Source organism: Macaca nemestrina, chromosome 6 (assembly GCF_043159975.1).
Source record: "Macaca nemestrina isolate mMacNem1 chromosome 6, mMacNem.hap1, whole genome shotgun sequence".
NCBI classification, from domain to species: Eukaryota; Metazoa; Chordata; class Mammalia; order Primates; family Cercopithecidae; genus Macaca; species Macaca nemestrina.
This window is the reverse complement of record NC_092130.1, coordinates 84,630,258-84,652,021: the sequence shown is the minus strand read 5'-3', so window position 1 is coordinate 84,652,021 and position 21,764 is coordinate 84,630,258. Positions and strand designations below refer to the sequence as shown.

Below are 21,764 nucleotides of genomic sequence, written 5' to 3'. Positions count from 1 at the left end.
TGTTACTGCCCCTTCCTCCGGGAATGTATCTGGTGACCGGACGCGTAGGATTACAAAACGGGATTTGTGTGGCCTGGAACAAGTGCCGAAAGAAGGAAAGCAGTAGCTATGTCAATTTGGTTTGGCACCTTTATCTCTAGGGTTGGAGATAGCCCTCCTCCTCCCCAGCCCTGCCGCCACCCTGTGATGACCTCCGTTTTAGAGCGTGAGCTCACTCTGACCTTTCTGGGTACCTGATACATGCTGGGTGTGGCGTGGCAAGTGTTGTAACCTGTTTCGGTTCCATTTCCTTTACACAACCTGAGACTGTTGTAGTATAACATCACTGAGGGTTACTTTGTGTCTATGTTTTAAGAATAGGAAGTGTTTTCACAGAGATTTAACTATCTCTTCTGTATGGTTAGGGACCCGGCATTCTCCACGCACACACAAACAGGGGGCAAGTTCTTTATTCCCATTGTACAGCTTCAGAAAACGAGGCAGAGAGTTTAGGCAGCTTTCCTAAGGATCGGGACTTTGGGGCCTCTTTAATTTTCTAGGAAACCACCTATGCATCAGAATGACAGAAATGCTTAATCAGCAGCTCTGGAAAGTTCCTGCTGTTTCACATGTTTTTCAGAGGTAAAAACCTCTGCATTGCAGGGAAGCTCAACAAGGAGTGGCATCTACTGTTCAAAAGGGGAAAGTCTATTTCCTAATCAGTAATAGAGTTTATATTAATATAGATTGCTTCTTTCTGATGAATGAATTCGACTTTTGCGCACTGGTTTTTCAGTATCTAAAAGGAATATCGAGTTGCTGGGAATATGGTGGGGAGGGTGTGCTGCTTGGGTTCTAGGAGGCAGCATAGGATTAAAATGAAGTAGTGAAATTTAGCAAAATCTTGCTGAACAAGGAAGGGCCACATCTGTAGACTGATGGAGAAGGAATAAGCCACCTATAGCAATGGGGCTGACTAGGGATCCCGTGTGTGTGTAGCAAGGACTCCTGGTGTCTATTACAAATCAGCATGCTTTGTAGACTGTGAAACAGTGTTTATGAAGTAGCACATTCAAGTATACATATTGGCTGTGGTTCAGTTCAGATGCTTTGAAAGAAGAGTCCCAGTGCATGAGAATAGTTGATTATATAGAATTAGTGGGGAGTTTTGGTTCCTTGATTATTCTCTGGTAGAATTGACTGAGTATAACATCTCTCCTGCAATGAAAACATGAAAGATAGTACGTAAAATAACAGTTTGAAAGAGTGAAACCAAAAAGAAAAAGAAAACATTTTCTTTTCATTTGGATAACTTCTTAAAATCAGCTGAGTATTTATGTTTTTATTCATTGTTTATAATCACAGTTGACTAAGTGATCACTGCTTCTTAGGTGGAAACATGTTACTTTTTCTCAAAATATGAACTATCTTAATCAGTCCTATTCAAATAAAAACTCCATAACCCAACCCATGTTCTCCTACGTTCATATATATCTTTGTATCTCCTCTTTCATTATACTTTATAATTCCCTCAATTTGGAGATCATACGAATCTGAGATATCTGTTTTAGCACAGGTGTGTCTAACCTCATAAGAACATACTGCGTAGTGTTTCTGATACATTGAATTAGCAATCTGCATACTAGAAAATTACAGGAGGTTTTCACAAACATTGCATTTTATTTTTTCTCTGTGGATGCTCTTGACTTAAAAATGTCATCTTAATGTTTCTCAAAAAGCATACTGTTGGCATTTTGGGTGACAATTCTGAATTAGATAGAGCTCTTTGCTCCCACTGAATGTCAGAGTGTGACCGAAAGCACTTTCATGCATTTAAATTGGTTGGGTACTACCTCCAATTTTTTTTAATTGGGTAAAAGATATTAAAAATGGCTAGGCATGGTGGCTAATGCCTGTAATCCCAGCACTTTGGAAGGCCGAGGAGGGAGGATCACTTGAGGCCAGGAGTTTGAGACCAGCCTGAGCAACATAACAAGACCCTGTCTCTACAAAAAATTTAAAAATTAGACAGGCATGGTGGCATGCACCTATGTGGCCCCAGCTACTTGGAAGGCTAAGGTGGGAGGATCAATTGAGCCTGGGAGGTTGAAATTATAGTGAGCTGTGATTGTGCTGCTGCACTCCAGCCTGAAACAGCGATGAGACCCTGTGTCAAAAAAAAAAAAAAAAAAGAAAAGAAAAGAAAGAAAAGAATTGAGCCATACCATTTTGATGGAAAACCATAAAAATAATTACCCAGTCACATGATTTCCAATTTTTAAGGCCACTTTACATCTCCTAAGACTTGATGGCTTCTGAGTAAATCTGTTTATTTGAACATTGCGATGTGGGCAGAAACTGTGTGTAATCATACTATTAGCAAGGTGATATTGTTGGACCCATGTGCTATAGTACTCTATTGTCTACCCTAAGCAATAATAATAGATTATTAAAAGGCGACTGTAATAGGTTCTAGTAAAAGAATAGATTAGTATAATCTGTATTAGAAAAGAGTATTAATAGCTCTAATATTAATATTTGTATTAATAGTTCTAATAATAGTTCTAATGTGGCTGTAACACATTAATAGTAACAGCTACGTTTACTGAAAACACTATATTCTTAAGCACATACGGAGCCCTTATGTGCTGTGATGATAATGTAACTATGAGGTAGATGCTCCTATTATGCTCATTTTACAGATTAAGAAAACAAGAACTACCACTCTGTATTATTTTTCAGGACATATTGAACAGCTTGCCATGAACACTTTTCAAAGAATGAGCTTCAGTGCATGAAAAGTTATCACACACTAAATTCTCATTTTGCTACAGTGATTTCCTCTCTCAGAATGCAAACTTTTACTATACCATGAGCCCCTTAAAGACAGACTCCCCTATAACATCTACTTCGTGTCTTCCACATAGTAATTGCTCAATATTTATTGGATTGAAAAAAAGATTAGTTTTATCTTAATATGAATAGAGCCCTAAGATGCTGTTACATTAATATAGATTATTCCTGGTTACGTAGAAATGATAAAATAATACTCATTTTTATTCTCTAGGATCTACAAGTAGAGTGTTTGAAGTTTAATATCTATTTGTGCTTTGTCTAAAAATTATAGAGTGGATAATCAAAAAAAATATGAGCAAGGAACCCTTTTTTCTTTCTTTCTTTCTTTTTTTTTCTGGAGTTTCTGCAATCAGCTGTACATGATGCTAGGCATACAGAGGTATGGCACACATAACAACTATAAAGGGCAATGTGAAAAGTGTTAAATGGCCCTGCTATCACGATGCTGTAAAAGCGGAGTGAAAGGTTAAAGGAAGAGGGTTGAGGTTGTTTGGGAGCCTGTTTTTCTGGGAATATACAGTAGAAATATGATTTCCTTAAAGGAAACCTGCAACCAGGAGGCAAGGCTAAAGCAGAAAATGCCAACAGCTGCAGATCCTAGTGACTGAGATGTTATTCTGGTGGGGCACAGTCAGTTAAGGCAGGACTGCTCGTAAGTGTGAAATACTTCCAGCTCCCAGTCAGTCTCTTCTTCCCGTGCTTTCCCCTGAGACACTCCCATTTCTGTTGCACACCTTTGCATGTGCTTTTTTGTGGGATTGAGAGTTCTGGTTAATTCTAGGACATTCTGATGAGATGTTTTTGCTACTCTTCCCTTGTAAACAGACTGGATTTCCATCAGGTGTCAGTAACACCTGCGATTTTCATTTTGTCCTGGGGCTCTACACAGTTTAACTGGAGCTGCCACAACTGATTGGGTGTGTGTTGTCAGTCCTCCAGGCAAGCTCTGAGGGTTATGCGTTTCTGCTGCTCATATTTCTGTCTCTTTCTTCACCACTCACCCCGAGGTGCAAAAGTACAAAGACAGGTTCATCAACAATCAGAATAACCCGCCCCTGAATTCTTTCTAATGACTCATTTTTCTCAATCTAGTTTCCAATTTTCTATGTGGCAGCTGCCGCCTGGTAAATACATCTCCTTAGCTAGAGGAGAAAAACTTCACACACAGTTTACTCATCTTTTGTCATTTTCCCTGGTTCCTCTCACAGGAATGGTTAGCACACCTTGGTTTCAAAGTTGTTGTTTAGTCTGTTTTGTTGCCATTCGTTTTCCTACAGATGCCTTTACAACACTCTGTTTTTTTAAAAAAACTAACATTTAACTTTATTTGGGGAAGATATTTTATATGTTAGAAAAAAGGATTTTGAGTCTGCTTTTATTGAGTGTGTTAACTTTGGTTAACTTCTTTTTTTTTTTTTTTTTGAGACAGTCTCACTGTGTCACCTGGGCTGGAGTGCAGTGGCACAATCTCGGCTCACTGCAGCCTCCACCTCCTGGGTTCAAGCAATTCTCCTGCCTGAGCTTCCTGAATAGCCAGGACTGCAGGCATGCACCACCACTTCTGGCTAAATATTATGTTTTTAGTAGAGACGGGATTTCACCATGTTGGTCAGGATGGTCTCGATCTCTTGACCTCATGATCCAATAAATCTTCACAGAGAAGGTCTTTCATGAACTAAACCAACTGATGTTCATGGTCCACGTTTGGAGCCTGAGCAAGGTCATAGACCACTCACATTTCAATCAAAGTTGCCATAACAGATTGAAGCGCTCAGTATGCAAACATACTCCCTGAACTCTGTAATGGGCTGAGATTCCCCACACAAGTGACTTAAGAGTCAAAGACCGAGGCCACACCTCAGGGCCTCCAGAGTTGCCTAGGATAGAGTTGTTGGGGAAACTGTGAGCTGTGAGTGCTGTTCCCACCAAGAAATCGGGAGCTCAGCCTCCTGCACATACTGTTTCCTTATTAACTACACTAACAGAGTGGCCAGGGAAGGTAGCAGGGAATAGAATCACTTACACATTTTTCAGTTACGTATGCTTTTTCCTTATTGTGAATGTAGAAAATTGTGTTTGTATCCAGTAGGGAAAATGAAACCCTTTTACAGGACTCCATTACTATGGCTAATAATCATCAGAGTCCCTGAATGTAAGTATTCTCATGCTAACAATATGTTTAAAACAGTGCCTCCTGCTTGTAGACATGCATCATTTTATAGTGTTTTATTTTAAAAGATATGTCAGGTTTAGAGAGCTGAGTCTGCATCAGGGAACTGAAACTGGTAACCAGCATTTTTGTTTCTCAGGATTCTTATCTTTCATATGTCCCATCTCTTTATTTTTCTGTGCTGTATTCTGAGTAAAGGCCTCAGATCTATCTTCCAGTCACTTAAGTTTCTATGCAGTTACGTGTAGTTTGTATTTTCACCTATTTTTGATTTGGGTTTTTTATTTTTTCTTTTGTGTCTTTTATTTTTTAAATTTGTTAAAAGTCTCCTTCACATTTTTCTATTGTTTTAGTTATTTTTTTCTTTGAGACAGGATCTTGGCCTGTCACTCAGGCTGGAGTGCAGTGGCATGATCACAGCTCACTGAAGCCTTGATCTCCTGGGATCAGGTGATCTTCCTACCTCTCAGCCTCCCAAGTAGCTAGGACCACAGGTGAGAGCCACCATGCCTGGCTCATTTTTGTATTTTTGGTAGAGACCAGGTTTTATCATGTTTCCCAGGCTGGTCTTGAATTCCTGGGCTCAACTGATTCACCTGCCTCGGCCTCCTTCTTCACCTCTGTTTCTTTCTTCACTACTCAACCCAAGGTGCAAAAGAGGATAGACAAGTTCTGGGATTACAGGTGTGAACCGCTGCACCCAGCCTGTCTTTAATTCTTGAAGTAAAATTTCTCCCATATTTGTAACACTGACTCTCTCGCATGCTATTTTACTTCCTGATTAGGTTTTAAAAATGTGACTTGAAATTCATCTTCAATGAAGATTGTTTTCCATGAGGGTCCTTTTCCCCCTATGTTGTAGATCTGCCTCTACCAAGTGGTTTTTAGTATGTTGCTGCCTGCGGTCATTCAGATTTCAACGGCATTAATATCTTGGCTTGGTGCTTCTACTCTACAGGAATAAATTTGGTCCTTGAGTGCCCAATGTCACAGGTTTGAAATTTATTTTTCTCAGGCGTTGTACATTTTTACACTCATGGCTCCAGCCAGAAAGAAAACTTCCTTGCTATTGTTCTGGACAGGTGGGCAGTTGTCAAGGCTTATGTTTGTGGATGATCAGTTCTGAGTAGCTCCTGGCTTTAAGCTAGTAACTCAACACAGGGCCTGTAGCCAGGATTCCTTTCTCATTTAGAGAATTCAATTCCTAGTTCCCAGCTGTTATATCTGTTTCTGATATCCCCGTGAGTCATTCTCTCTCAGCCTTGCTCACCAGAGGACTTCGAGTTCCCTCCCCTTTAGATTACTTGGGAATTTCTCTTCTTTAAAGCTTACCTATGTATTTTATTTTTTATGTTAAATTTTATTCAGTATTTTCATGTCTGGAACAAAAGGGGGTTCTTTTATTAGAACACAGACTAATTTTGTTAGACCTGAACTACGTGTTTAAAATGTTTGAAAGCCTTTAAGTTGGGGAGTACATGTACTAGCTTATCACATGCTTATCTTATCGTCATACTGGCCTTATGATATTCATACTGGCCTGATCTTCATAATGGTCTGATAGTATTCACATCACCCTATACATGTTTTCATTTGCTTTTTAGACTCCTGATCTACAGAAATAGACATATATTATTTTCTGAATATTTAATAACTTGACCATTTGAAAATGGCATCCTGTTTTTAAAAATACCCTAGCAGCCGGGCTGTATACTGGGTGTATAATGTGTGCAACATTAGGGGTTCCCCTAATATTAGTTCCAGAATATCTGCCTATAAAATGATAGCAATATTGGGATTCATAATGTCTACAACATATTACTATTTCCTTGTGGTGCAAGAAAGGACGCGGGCTACAGAGAAACAGAAAGTCACAAGTATCAGTGTTCCTGGGGTTTAGGGACATAAGACTAAAGAGGACAAGTATTCTTGAGGTGCTTCAGGACAAGCAGGTATGCTTTTGTCCCAGTCTTTTTAGGGAACATTTAGGTTCTTCAGTAACCTGGGATAGCAATATTAGCATCAAAAATCTTATTTTAAGCTGGCTGGAACGTAATTTTGAAGAGTCATTTTGCAAATTTATCCTAATATCTTATGCGATCCTTTCTTTTAACCAAATGTAAGTGTGAAGAGACAGAGATTGTCACCAGGAGTAAAGCACTAATGTACAACAATAGACTGTAGAAAATGGTGGTCCTTTCACAGAGCCACTACAAAAACTGCTCTCTGTTTGGTTTACACCTAAGGAATGAATGCCCTATGGAAGGAAGTAGAAAGGCTTCTGGGATAATTGTTCAGCAGAGCTCAGAATTTCTCATTCTTTTTTTTTTTTTGAGAAGGAGTCTCACTCTGTCACCCAGCTGGAGTGCAGTGGCGCGATCTTGACTCACTGCAACCTCTGCCTCCTGGGTTCAAGTGGTTCTCCTGCCTCAGCCTCCCGAGTAACTGGGACTACAGGTGCATTTTGTATTTTTAGTAGAGACGGGGTTTCACTGTGTTAGCCAGGAAGGTCACCATCTCCTGACCTGATGATCCACCCGCCTCGGCCTCCCAGAGTGCTGGGATTACAGGTGTAAGCCACTGTGCCTGGCCAGAATTTCTCGTTCTTATACCATAATCATATCATCAATAACCATATATGCTTTAGATAAGCTCTTAATCTGTCAGGGTTGTTACAAGTATGTGCTCTTGCTACCAAGATTCCTCTTTATTTGACTGGAACATGGACCTAAACCAACCATGCATTTGAATCCAAAGAAAATGCCACAATGTAAAATAATGTTGTGCAGGTTCTTTTCTTTGAGGAAGATAAGCAAGATTAATATGATATGTGTAACTTCTCAAACTAGTGCTCAGGCTGGGCATGGTGGCTCACACCTGTAAATCCCAGCACTTTGGGAGGCTGAGGCAGGTGGATCACCTGAGGTCGGGAGTTTGAGACTAGCCTGACCAATATGATAAAACCCCATCTCTACTAAAAATACAAAAATTAGCTGGGTGTGGTGGGGTGCACCTGTAGTCCCAGCTACTCGGGAGGCTGAGACAGGAGAATTGCGTGAACCCAGGTGGTGGAGGTTGCAGTGAGCCGAGATCATGCCACTGCACTCCAGCTGGATAACAGAGCAAGATTCTGTGCAAAAAAAAAAAAAAAAAAAAAACCCACACACACACACACACACACAGTGGTCAGCACAGAATTCAGAATTACTCTGTCATTCTGAGTCCAAGCAAAGATTTTTTCGAAGCTGTTGGCATTCATAAAATAATAAAAATCACTGCTGTCTGTTGATGTACCATGTGCCAGGCACCAAACCATGCACCTATACACATACCTTCATTTAATCCTCACTGCTATCTTACGAAGTTGTTATCATTTTTTTATAGCCATTAAATGAATCTAAAAATGTCACATTTTAGAAGGATTAAGCAGCCTGCCTGTAGTTGTGCAACCAGAATTAGGTCTCAGGTCTATGGGACTCCAGAGCCCATGCTCTTAAACCCTGTGTTTCCCAACTGAACATCTGTCCTTAAGCACATTATTTAATGCCCTTCACTAAAGAATAGCATATAATATTAGAATTGCAGAACTAAAGGATTCTCAAGGCCAACAGATTTTACAAATAAAGAAAAGGAGTGCAAGAAAGGTTAAGAGCTCCAAATCACATGGCTAGTCAAGTACAGTCTTCCTCATGGCTCCTGTAGTGCCTGTTAACAGAAATTGCTTGATTCACAGGCTTATGTAAATCCTCACCTGTCAAACCTTCTCTAGGGGAGGGACAAGAAGCAGAAAGTAGGCTGCATTTTCTGGACCTGACTCCCCTGTTTTGCTTTATCTTGGGCAGCCAGAGATTAGACATAGATGGAATTATTTCATGTGTCAAAAGAAGCAACTGGAACCCCTAGAGACAGGAATACAACTTCAGGAAAAAAATCTGCTTTTCTATTCTTTGGTGACTGACCTAGGCTGTGTGGCTTGCTCTTCTCCTTACTTACAAAATTATTATCCCATAAAAAAGCACTGGAAAACTAGAGTTTAGAAAGCAATGAAAATGAAGCAGTTGCCTTGTAGAACTGGAAGCTCAACTTCATGCCTTATGTGGATTTTTTTCTAAGTTCTTGGGGTGGTCTGGTATCAGAGCTCATAATCAGACACTCAGAGAATATGGCTAGGTGTCCTTTTAGCTTGGATTTAGATCACAGATCAGCTGTGACTATTGTCGCAATTGCTAGGGAACGTTTGTATGTTTATTTTGAGGTCTGCCCACTTGTTGCATTAGAGTGCTCTCCACTCCCCAGAACAAGTAGAGCTCTTTATTTTTAACTAAACTGTTTCCTTGTAATATGTTTTATGAATGTACAGCCTGCTTTGCCAAGCTATAGTTATCTTCAGTTTCTCCCTAATAGTCCAAAATCTCTAGTTTTTTGCATTCAACTTCATGTAACCGGTTGCATTCTAGACTGAATATCTCTGGTACTTTCCTACCCCTAAATCTTGCACAAGCTGTTTTGCTCACTTGGAATGCCTGCTTGATCCAGCCTCTATCTACACATTTTGTAAAATCAAAATATTTTGTTTTAATATTTGAAATGAGGGCAGTCAACTTGTTACAGCAAAAAGTTCATAGGCATTGTTGTCATATCTGTGTTCAAATTCGGGCTCTGCCCCTTCTTAACTGTGTAATCTTAGATAAGTTATTTAACTTTTCTAAGCATTAGTTTTCTCATTGATAAAATGCAGATAATAATGTTTACCTATCAAGATTTTATGAAGATATATTGAAGTCAGATACGTAGAGCACCTGTCACAGTTCCTGGTATTTGGAAGATTCTGTAAGTCCCCGCCTCCCTGTAGATGACACTGCAATAAGCATCCAATAAATGGTCCCTGCCTTGTCTATGAAGCCTTTCCTAACCATCTTCCAAACCGGCACCTCAGAAATAGTCTCCCTCTTCTGACCGCCTGTAGCATTGTATTGTACCTAAGATCTTACCACAATCAAACTTGTCAAATACTATGTTCTGAGATACAAGTTGGCACTGTAACTAGATCTGCTAGCACAACGCCATATTCTCCCCAAAAGAGACAGCTGAACTTCATTCATAGATGATCCATTGTTTATCTCTCATCAGAATCACACTTTCTGTTATCATAAACACTATACCTTGTTAGATGACTCTATTGCAGGTCTCTTTAAAAGCGCCATTATTATACTTCATAATTAAAGGGATTGTAAGAATGTATGTCATGGTGTGACAGCATGGCAAACAACAGACATCTGAATATTCATTTCCTGAAGTGAATAATCCATCATTACAGAAAAATGGAAGCCTGTATTCAATAGACCTATAAAAGGTGTTTAAAGAATGTCCATGTCTTCCTTAGAAAACCTCATGAGTAGCCTTGTTTTGTTGCAGGTGTCTTACAGGAAGCAGCTCAGGAATTTGCGTATATGTGTTTTTTTTTTAACTTGTACAACTCCTACTTGGTGACAATAATAATGTAAATGACCTAATGTTTAAATTGTGTTATTCTAATCAGTTTTCTGACCTGTGCTATCAACAGAATTTCTGATGATCAAATAATAAAACTCAGACAATGTTGGTTTTGTGCCATCAATTAATACTTTTGTGTTTATTCATGCACAAATTCATACATTTATCTCAGATACTTGTTAAGCAACTACTATGTTGAGGCTCTGGGGATGGGGATGGGGATGGGTGGTAACTCAAACAGGCCTGGACTCTGCCCTCATGGAGTTCACATTTGGCTGTTTTATAAATGTTGTGAGGAAAGGATTTTTTTTCATCCATAATTGTCTTTATTTCAATATTTGAGATGTGTTATTACATAAGAATCTGATCATGACTCGGGACAAATTATTTGTTTTTTTCTTGTACATCTAGCAGAGCTATTTGTAAAAGTTAAAAATTAGTTATTGATTTGTCAGATTTTTTAATTGAGAAAATGTTTTGTATTTGTTTTGTGGTTTGCCTAAATTGCTGTAACATTTGGTATCTAATTTGACTCTCACAATAACCCTGTAGGGTGCATGGTATTCCCATGATAAGAAACTAGATGCTCAGCAGGCCTAATTGACCTCCCATGGAGTCCTGGCTACTTAGCAGCCATCCGGATGCTTAAATCAGAACTTAAGTCTTCTGATTTATTAAGTATGTTCTTGATTCCAGCTTAAAAAAAAAACTTAAAATATTAAAACTGTATTTTATTCTCATTTAAATTAGACTTTAATTGACAGCTGGAAAATGGAAACAAAAATGTGAATCAACGGTGATTTTTGAGCCCCTCTCTGCTACTGTATAGGCACTGTGAGGAGTAGAAATGACCTCTGCCTCTTGATGAATTTATAGCTTCGTTGATAAGACATAATGTACACTTAGAAAGGAACTCAGTAACCCTCCAACTCAGAATACATGGTTCAGTGTTAAAGTGAGAAATACCAACACAAGAGTTGAGAAGATAAGAAGAGCTAAAGCAGATGCAAATAGTGTATCTTGAGCTAAATCTTCAAGGGTAGGGAAGATAGGACTTGGGCAGGGAAGACGCTTCTAGGCAGGGGGAATGGCAAGTTGCAAGGCTCAGAAGTGGAAGGGAATATGATGGTGATGATGATAACAATAACTGCCATTTGCCCAGCACTTATCACTTGCCAAGCAGTTATTGGTTCACATGCATTAACTTATCCATAAAACAGTTATCAAAACAATTGAACCAGATAAGAATTGTTACTATTTCAGTTTTACATATGAGGAAACTGAGGCACAGAGAGGTTAAGCAACTTGCTCAAGGCTGCATGTGCATTAAATGTCAGCTGGATTCCACCATGTTCTTGAGACTAGAATCCACTCTATCTCTTTTAACCTGTGTGTTACGCTGCCTGATGTGATGCTGGTGAAATGGTAAGGACACCTTCATGGCTAGAGGGGAGACTCGATGTGCAGCCATGGTGAGAGAGGTCAAATAATGGAGAATCTAAAAATCAGGCAGAAGGCATTAGACTTTGTCTGGACTTACTGATATTTCATCAGTGTGGAAACATGGCAGACATTTATTTTAGAAAGATTAGTCAGCCATAGAAAGAAAGGATTGAGAGACAAATAAGGGTACGAATGGCAGCTATTAGATGGAAACTATTAGAAGGGGGTTTCTATCCAGGTATGGGTGATAGGTGATTAGACCTGGAGTAGGGTAGCAGTAGAAAGGATGTAATGGTGATAAGGACTGGAACTGCACTAAATTAATGGGTGAGTCAAGGCCAGGTGATTTCCTGAGAGCAGCTTCATGGTTTTACCCCCATTTTACAGATGAGGAAATACAGAGGCTCCAAGAAGTTAGTTAATTTGTGCTAATAAGCATTGGAGCGGGAATTTGGGCCTATATCTGTCTTTCTTGGCTTCCTCTCTTTAAGGCAAAATAATGCAGTCTGGTCGTAAAGTTGCTGATAAGGTTTGAAGAATTGCTCCCCAAATAAGAGATACTTAAAGTCATGGGGAGAAATCAACATTCAGGGGGAGCAACAATATCAGAGAAAAGGCAGAGACTGAATATTAAAGAACACTGGAGGGAGGGAGGAGGGTAAGGATTAAAAAACTGCCTATCAGGTACTGTGCTTATCTCCTGGGCAATGAAATCATCTGTCCACCAAACCCCCATGACACGTGGTTTACCTGTTTAACAAGCTTACACGTACACCCCTCAGCCTGAAAGTTAAAAAAAAAAGAGTACAGAGAAGAATGGAGCACGTGGAAGAGGCTTCCAGAAGAAAACAAGTCAGAGGTATAGGGAGGGAACCTAGGGCCCCTGAGGCCACAGCAGCCAACAAGGAGAGAACAGTCAGCGACTCAAAGTGAAACTGCCAATGGATTGTCAAGTGGAGGAGGAGGGAACATGCACGCAGCATGATGTTCTTAGTAACCCTCAACAAACAAAGGCAGATTCAGGTGTGAAGGGCAAGTAGTGTTGCAGGTGGGAGGATATGGGAGTGCTGCCAGTGATGGGGTGGAGAAGGGAAGGAAGGTCTGGCATGAGGAGAAAGAATTCTGACGCATCCGATGCCCCACTCTGTGCAATTTCTGAGCCAAGCCAGCTGGGGTCAAGGGGAGAGACCACGGGGAGGCTGAATGGCTGGAGGGGAGGCAGAGAGGATTCCTGTAATCCGGTGGGAGGTGCCTGGCAGGAGGCCAGGAAGACGTGAAGGGACTCTAATGTGTGGTAGACAAAGAAGTAAGGAGCTGAGGGATTGATTGTTCCATCAGCTACATGTAGTGGCACAATGGACAAGCCCGCATTCTAGGAGTCCCCCCTCCTCCAGCTTCTACAGAAGCCCTTACCCTCCATCCTGGCCCACTTGCCAGGACCTGCTGGGAAGCTCAAAACCCTCCCTACTCCCATCCAATCTCATAAGACAGTTAAGTGAGCCTCTCACCTTAGCCTCCCAAGTAGCTGGGACTACAGGCACATGCCACCACCCTCAGCTAATTTTTAATTTTTTTGTAGAGACACAGTCTCACAATATTGCCCAGGCTGGTCTCCAACTTCTGGACTCAAGCAGTCCTCCCATCTCAGCCTCCCAAAGTGTTGGGATTACAGGTGTGAGCGACTGCACCCATCTGTACATTGCTTTTTAAATAACAATTGTTGAATAGGTGGGTAAGTGGAGAGTGGTTTCTATTAAGGAACTTTTCTCTGCTTCTTGTCACTCTGATTTGTGCCTTAATTCAAGTTTATAAATGAGTACCAATATTCAGGATATTAAGATAGGTACATGGGTCATTTGGGAGGGGTAGTATTTTGATAGCAGCACCTTATACTCTGATTTACAGTATTAATTCTTTAGAGGTATTTTGGTGTATATGAGCACTGATGGTTGTGCTTTAAAATTGGCAGCCCATTGATATCAGGAGGACCAGCCAAGAGGCAGGCACTGCAGTAGAGGGACCCTGGGTTAGAAGTCAGATGGCCAAGCTCCCAGGCCTGGCGTACACAGTTTGGAGGGTCCTCGTGCAGAGAGTGCTCCTTTCCAGCCTGAGCGATCCCTCCTTATCCTCCTGTCACCGCATAACTGGTCACGTTCTCAGAACTGCCTGTCTCAACTAACTCCTGAACTAGCTATGGTTCCCTCATCTATATTCTCATGGAACCCTGTGACTTTCCTTTGTAGCAAGTAATTATTGGAGTGATTATTTTACTAATGCCATCTTTGACTAGGCTATAGCTTCCCTAAGGGCAGGGACATGCCTACTGGTTTTACCTCTGTGTCCCCAGCACCTGACACAGCACCTGGCACAGACTATATTCTGGGTAAACACTTGGGGAGCCAATGACCTCTGGTAAAATCTTGGACATGAGATTCCATTTTTCTCATCTGTTTAAAGCCTGTATATTAAAGCTTGTATTAAACCTTGTCACTAAGGTGCTTTCTCTTTGAAGAGCTATGGATTAACCCTTCACAATTTTTATTTTAAACGTTATCCACATCAATGATATGAAATTCAAGCAATGCAGAAGAATATACCATGAAAGTGTATTCAGTCCTTCACCAGAGATTACAAATATTGAAAGTTGCTTGTCTTTACAGAGAGAATAAAAATTGAACAAGCTGTAGCCAGAATCGAATGGGTTAATAATCGAAAGGGCATATTCCGTACTTCCAGCTCCCATGAAGCAGCTTTCATATTTCAGTTTTAAAATGGTTAGTGCCTTAGTGAGGGAAGAAAACTTTCATGCAGGAATCTGTGCTGCCAACAGGGGCCAAGGCCCTCAGCTGAATTCCCACTATACCCTGCGCCATTGCTGATTTTCAGCTATTCTGTATAGAGATTTTCTGTTCATGAGGGCCCTCTGAAAGTTTTCTCCTTTCTGGAATTTGAGGATCACTTTATTGTTTAATAAAGTAACAAGGCAGGCTGGACAATTCAGGGCAATGTGATTTTAGTAATGATTTAATACATTTGGATGTGTGGAAAATAAGTTTATGTCTACCTAAAGATTTTCAGCTTCAGAAGCACTTTCGTGTAGAGTGTTTGGTTTCTGTGTTGGTGTTGCATGGTTGAGGGGAATCATTAAAGGAATGGAGTGCAGCTAAATGGAATTTCTTGAGTTTGAATAGAAGTTTGTACAACCAATTCCAATTGTGGAAGGATAGAATTATATAAACACAGGGACATTAATCCCCATAACATTTAAAAAATATTTTCAAGGAAAAATACAGATATTCATATATTTATCCATTAATTTGATAGAGGGAAAATCTACCTTGGTACATCTTCCAGTTTTCAACACCAAAAAGAATGTGAGAGGGGCCCTTCCATGCCCTGCTACAATGACTAGGGCTTGTGTGTGTGTGTGTGTGTGTGTGTGTATTTTGGTTGAAGGGGGTGTCCGGTTGGTGCCTAAGGGTTCTCAGGAATAGTTATGTTTATATGATTATTTTTGAAAAATAAGTATACTAAAGCTTTGTATTTCTATCTGTAAATTATCATAGTTTAACTACAAGCATCAGCGTGTTCTACATTAACTGAGGTTGGTGGGGAAGGTGATTTTATTCATGGGCCATAGGCTATAGTGGGTTTCATACAATCACCTTCAATGGTAGTGTATTGGGGGTGGGGGAAGGTGAGGGAGAAGCAGGGATGGGGTCATGCTGCCCTGTGACTCAGCCTCTGAAGTGGCTTTGGGCCAGGCATCAGAGACAGAGTGAGGTTCACCTTATAGGCTTCCCTGGGTGGTGTTGGCAGTGTAGCAGCTGTTTACTGACAGTCAGTTACTTCAGAAGGCAGCTCATGCCAGATGGAATCCCTGGGTTCTAAAACCTAACGGACTTAAATGTTAAGGAAGTTTAAATGAGTCTGGGTAGGAGTTTGCAAAGATGATAATTATCTGTTTAATATTAACCAGTATAATACAAGTTAAGTACTAGAATAGTACTCCAAGCCATACAAGTATCCACACGCACGTCCCAGTACTTAGGTGACTGGATCACAGAGGCCGATTGCACCACTGCAAGCATCTCGAGGAAGGGTGTTTCTTGAATAGTTACTATTCATCACCTCTTGCCTTCTAAGGAAGAGCCTAGATGAGACAGATAACGCAGCAGAATTCCTCCTGCAACCTTGTCTCCACCTTCTCTTTCTTACGTGACACTGAAAGGACAGTTCGCATCCACCCAAGTCTATTTCTGGGAGTTTTGTCCTTCTATCTTATGTAATTGGAATAACACACTGGCAATTTAATGAGCACCTACAATTTGCCAGACGTTTTGCCACACTATTTCAAATACAACCCTGCAAATAGATGTTACTGGCCTTTATATGTAAGTGGACCTGGAAAACTAAAGCTCAGGAGTCACAGAGCTTATAATTGACAGAGCTGGGGCTTGAACAAAATTTTGTTTAGTTGCAAAGTCCATGTTTTTCCTGAAAATAACATAAACAGTAATTATAATAATATTTACTGAGCAGTCATTATGTGCCAGGGAGTCATTCTTATAATAAACTTACAAGGTAGTTGTTAACTACTAAAGAAAATTGAAGTTGGGAAACTGGAGATTATAAAATTTAAGTATTTTATCCGAGATTGTTTAGTAAATAGCAGATCCAAATTTTGAACCTATTTGATCTAGTTACAAAGGCTTTCACTACTGGACACCACCTCCTACTAGATTTTTGTGCTCTAAACTGGGTAAAACCAAGGTAAAGGGCCAAGGCAGTGTGGTTAAGAGGAGCTGAAGGACCATGTAGACTGTAGGTTAAATAGAATCAAACTTTCTATTTCTTTCTTTCCTTTCTAGGTATCAGCTTCCTCTGGTGTGACCAGCAAGTCTTCCAGTATGAATCCCACAGAAACCAAGGTATGAAGAATGCTAATTGAGTGAGTGCTAATTTAAGTTGATCGTGCTGCAAAGCAAAACAAATGTAGACTAATTGTTGACGATGAGTTATATATGCTAAGAAGTTTTAATTATGGAAGTAAACATTTTCTTCCTAATTTATGGGGGTCTTTGAAAACTCAGCCTTCCTTCCAATATTTACCTTACACATCATCTACGTGGTTTTAGATTATCTAGAAAAGTGGAGTCACCTAGAGTTGTTTTGTTTTGTTTTGCTTTGTTTTGAGACAGGATCTTGCTCTGTCACCCAGGCTGGAGTATAGTGGTGTGATTACGCTCACTGCAGCCTCAACCTCCTGGACTCAAGCGATGCTCCCATCTCGGCCTCTTGAGTAGCTGGGGCTACAGAGGCACACCACCATGCCCAGCTAATTGTTGTTTTGTTTTGATTTTGTAGAGACAGGGTCTCACTGTGTTGCCCAAGCTGGTCTCAAATTCCTGGGCTGAAGCAATCCTTCCACCTGGGCCTCCCAAAGTGCTGGGATTATAGGAATGTGCCACCATGCCCGTGGCCAGTTTTGTTTTTGTTTTTGATCCTATATTGATTGAGTTTTTTAATTGAAAATATTTCTCTAAGTACATTTCTCTACATTGAAATGAGAATATAAATTATTAATTTCTTGCTAAACTGGTCTTACTGTTCTGGTCATTTAAAAATAAATATAAAAATGAAAGATTATACTAAATGAACATAAAAACATACTGGTTATTTCGGATGCTTTCTCAAGTTTTTTTTGTGTGTGTGTGAAATTTGAGTCTTGTGGGGTACCATTTTATTGACAAACCTTTCTTGAGCTCTATTTGGGATTTATTCTTCAAATTATTTTTTTGAATTTCAGAATTAAAAATAAAATAATTTCCTCTAGTGGGATTGTCCAGTTTGTTCCGAAGAGCTGGCAGCAGCTGCCTTGTAAACCCTCTCCCTAAAGTTACTCTATCTCAAGCTCTGTCTCTTGAGAATATTTCAGGGGAGGGAATTAAAAAGGGAACATTTTCAAAATTCTCTCCACTAATGTTTGTGTGCCAATATTCTTTTTTTTTTTTTTCTTGAGACAGAGTCTCACTCTGTTGCCGAGGCTGGAGTACAGTGGCACAATCTCGGCTCACTGCAAGCTCCGCCTCCCAGGTTCACGCCATTCTCCTGCCTCAGCCTCCTGAGTAGCTGGGACTACAGGTGCCCGCCACCACACTCAGCTAATTTTTTGTATTTTTAGTAGAGATGGGGTTTCACCGTGTTAGCCAGGATGGTCTCAATCTCCTGACCTTGTGATCCACCCGCCTCGGCCTCCCAAAGTGCTGGGATTACAGGTGTGAGCCACTGCACCCAGCCATTAATATTCTTTAATACCTTGAAGAGCTACCCCAACTCCATTATTATTAAATTGCCCTTGTTTAAAATTACCAACCTACTTTTGTATTCTGTCTTTCGTATTACTGTGCTATCCCTGTAGTTTCCTATCCCAGGTGATGTGTCACTATAACTTAGTACTATCAAAGGATTATATGACCTCATCTTGAATCATCTTCAGAGAACATTACAAATATCTAGAAATACACTATCCACATCTAAGTTCTTACAAATGTCATTTAGCATTCATTTAAAATTTTAATCTAAAATTATCATTTTTTAAATTTAGTATTTAAATTTACATTGATTTATAAATTGCTTTCAAAATATACATTACATAATCTATAATTAATGTTAGCTGTCTCTATTATGTCAAGCTTAATCTTAAAAAATTAAAAATCTTTTATTTTTTTTTCTTTTGAGGCAGGGTCTCGCTCTGTCTTCCAGCCTGGAGTGTAGTGGCATGATCACAGCTTGCTGCAACCTTAACCTCCTGGGTGCAAGTGATCCTCCCACCTCAGTCTCCTGAGTAGCTGGAACTATAGGGGCACACCACCATGCCTGGCTATTATTTTTGTTTTTCTGTAGAGACATGATCTTGCTATGTTACCCAGGCTGGTCTCAAACTCCTGGGCTCAAGCAGTCCTCCCATCTCAGCCTCCCAAAGTTCTGGGATTACAGGCATGAGCCACTGTATGCAGCCTAAAATTAAAAAATCCTAATTTTAAAAAATATTCCAGAAGCATCTACAAAATAAAAGTTCTTATTAAGGCCAGGCTCAGTGGCTCACACCTATAATCCCAGCATTTTAAGAGGTCAAGGCAGGAGGATGGCTTGAGCCCAGGAGTTGGGGACCAGCCTGGCCAACATAGCAGGATCCTGTGTCTATAAAAAATTAGCCAGGTGTGGTGGTGTACTCCTGTAGTCTCAGCTACTCGGGAGGCTGAAGCAGGAGGATGGCTTGAGCCCAGGAGATCAAGGCTGCAGCAAGCTCTGATTGCACCACTGCACTCCAGCCCAGATGACAGAGCAAAAATAAATAAATAAATAATCTCATTGAATTTAGAGATCATGAAAACCATAGAAAAGTGATAGGAAGGAGAGCCAGAAATATAGGATTTCCTTTTTATTCTTTTGATTCTTTTTCATCCTGTTGCCTGATTCTAATCCCCTGTGCCTCAGCTCAATGATCAATGTTTATTTCAAGCGTGGCCTGTTACCTAGAACAAATGTCAGCAAACTCTTCACCCTTCTCTAAGCATTAATCATGAGGATTCTTGGCAGTCCTGTGAAACTGGAGGAAAGTAGGAGAGAGAAGAGAGGGAGAAACAAAAATAAGATGCACGTGATGAAGTGTCCCCAGTGGCTGAGTAGGGACCATTTTTGGCCTCAAGTCTCTTTCCCTGGAACTTGGTTCCACATCAGCTGTGATATTGGACAATCCCTTTTTGCTTTGGTTTCCTTATCTGTCCAGTTTGGAGGAAGGTGATAATCTGCCTCACAAGACTGTGTAAGGAAACATAATGTATATTGGACAATTCCTGTCCTAAGCAAGTGTCCAGATTGGATTGTCTGTTGGCCAGTACTGGGCAAAGAGTGCAGTGCAGTAACTAGAACATACACAACCTCAGGTCCACCATGGATGTCTTTAGGGAGTTATTTAACTGCTCTAAACTCAATTTCTCATCTGTGAAATGGATATAATATACTTATCTCATAGGATTATTATGAAGATAAAGTGAGTTGACACATGAGAGGTGATTGATACACATTTGTTATTACGGTCATCGTTATTATATTCAGCACAACCACTACAAAAATAAATTTAGCAGTTACTGATTTAAATATACACTGCATTATAAGCTGCTTGTGTCTGTGAACATACATTCTTAATTGTAGTGTAGAGTTCTCCCATGCAAAATCTTGATTGCCAAATTGCAAGATATTAATAGATTCAAACCACTATACTACCAGCTGGCTTATTTTCTTTTTTAATCATTTAATAAGTGATATTTGCATAAACTGAAAGGATAGTACCATAAATAGAAACTCATTAATGAGAGTGTAGTGTGAAAGGATCCAAAATTTAAAATTTCTTTAAAAATATTTCAATCATAAGCTTTGTTTCCTTCCAAAAATAGTGTGTTGGCATAGGAAGGGGCCATTATTTGAGGAAAGTGTGTGTCTTCATTACTGAAGTAGAAGACATGACAAATTAAGAGGACATTTGACTTTAGCCTCTTCAAATTAAAAAATAAATAAATAAAAACCACTAGTTTGTGCTGATACCACCAAGCAGATAAAAAGGAAAGAAACGGCAGGAAGCACTGGACCCTAGTTTGTAATCTCTGACTGAAAAGTTCATGAAATGTTTAATCAAGTTTTAGTCATGATTTTATATCTTGCCTATATTGAGAATGCATGCATGTACTTGTTTTTACACAAGTAATGTTTAGTTGGATAAAACTGTAAAATACCATACCAAAGATGCTAAATTACAACCAGTTCTTTAGAAGCATTTCTAGAACTTTAAATTAATCCTTACATACAGGACTATGATGTGCACAATAAAAATCCATGCACTAAATATTTACAATTTTGGGGGGATTATGTTGACAGAATTTCATAAAACTTTCAGTAATATCTGTGACTATTTGATCATAACTAAACATTGGATACATAGGAAAAAATACTATTCATGTAGTCTCTACACAGGGAAGGGAAAGGAATGAGAAATTAATTTTATTAATGGAAACCTTCGCTAAAAAAACCTTCACTGAAAAAATGTAAACACAAACTGAAACATTTGCTTAGGACCTCAGAATGTAAGTGTGCCTACTACTTCTTGGAGTCATACATACATGCATCGAGTAGATGCAATAGATGAATAGAATGAATCTTGATATAATCATTTTAACCCTTTTTGTACATGTTACTTATTTGACTGACAGATAAAATAAAATTATACCTGGGGCTGTGCTCTTATATTAGGCCATTCCAGTCAGCCAACAGATGGAAGGACCACATCTTCCTAACAAGAAAAAACACAAAAAACAGGTGATGTTGTTCATTGTACTAGAGCATCTCTGTTTACTAATGGTTACATCACCCGCTCAGCATGTGCTAATAGCTGCAATTCACAGTCTTCTGTTAACAGAGATCCCATCATGGATTTTCTGTAGGCTTAGCTGCCCATCAGCCACATTCTGGCACTAAAAATAATTTTCACTGCTTTCTGTGCCCTCAATTCTGTCACCAACCCATTGTTTTACACTGTCAGCCAAAACCCGTGATGAGTATTTCACTGATAAAAACACCTTGTTAATGGCATGGAAACACAGTGCCCTTGGCTTTGTGATGAGGGTTTTTATTTTCTGTACCACATGTATTTGTTACAATGTAAATAGTAATAAATCTTTATGTATCTTTGATATACCTAGCAAGAAGATATAAATTGCTCCCTGAATAGTAAGAGCAGAATATTAACTAGTATACATAATTGTTT

General features: G+C 39.7%; 1 protein-coding gene and 1 long non-coding RNA gene across 24 annotated transcripts in view; one reads left to right on the top strand and one right to left on the bottom strand.

Annotated features, from left to right (window-relative positions):
• Positions 1 to 21,764, top strand: part of LOC105484017 (calpastatin) — a 110,615-nt gene that overhangs the window by 43,502 nt on the left and 45,349 nt on the right. For 11 of the 23 annotated variants that reach the window (XM_011745274.2, XM_071098685.1, XM_011745206.3 and 8 more), the window contains 2 exons: positions 16,813 to 16,872; positions 21,251 to 21,316. In XM_011745274.2, the coding sequence (XP_011743576.2) occupies positions 16,852 to 16,872; positions 21,251 to 21,316 (87 nt within the window). In that variant the 5' untranslated portion in view covers positions 16,813 to 16,851. Of the gene's footprint in view, positions 1 to 16,812; positions 16,873 to 21,210; positions 21,317 to 21,764 lie in introns of those variants that run through there. The other 12 variants (XM_024793585.2, XM_071098687.1, XM_011745238.2 and 9 more) reach the window with 2 other exon arrangements.
• On the bottom strand, positions 1,075 to 21,291 carry LOC105484012 (uncharacterized). Its single transcript, XR_988691.3, has 3 exons — positions 21,228 to 21,291; positions 19,480 to 19,553; positions 1,075 to 1,197 (listed from the first exon to the last, which is right to left on the bottom strand). It is a non-coding gene; the product is annotated as an uncharacterized lncRNA (long non-coding RNA).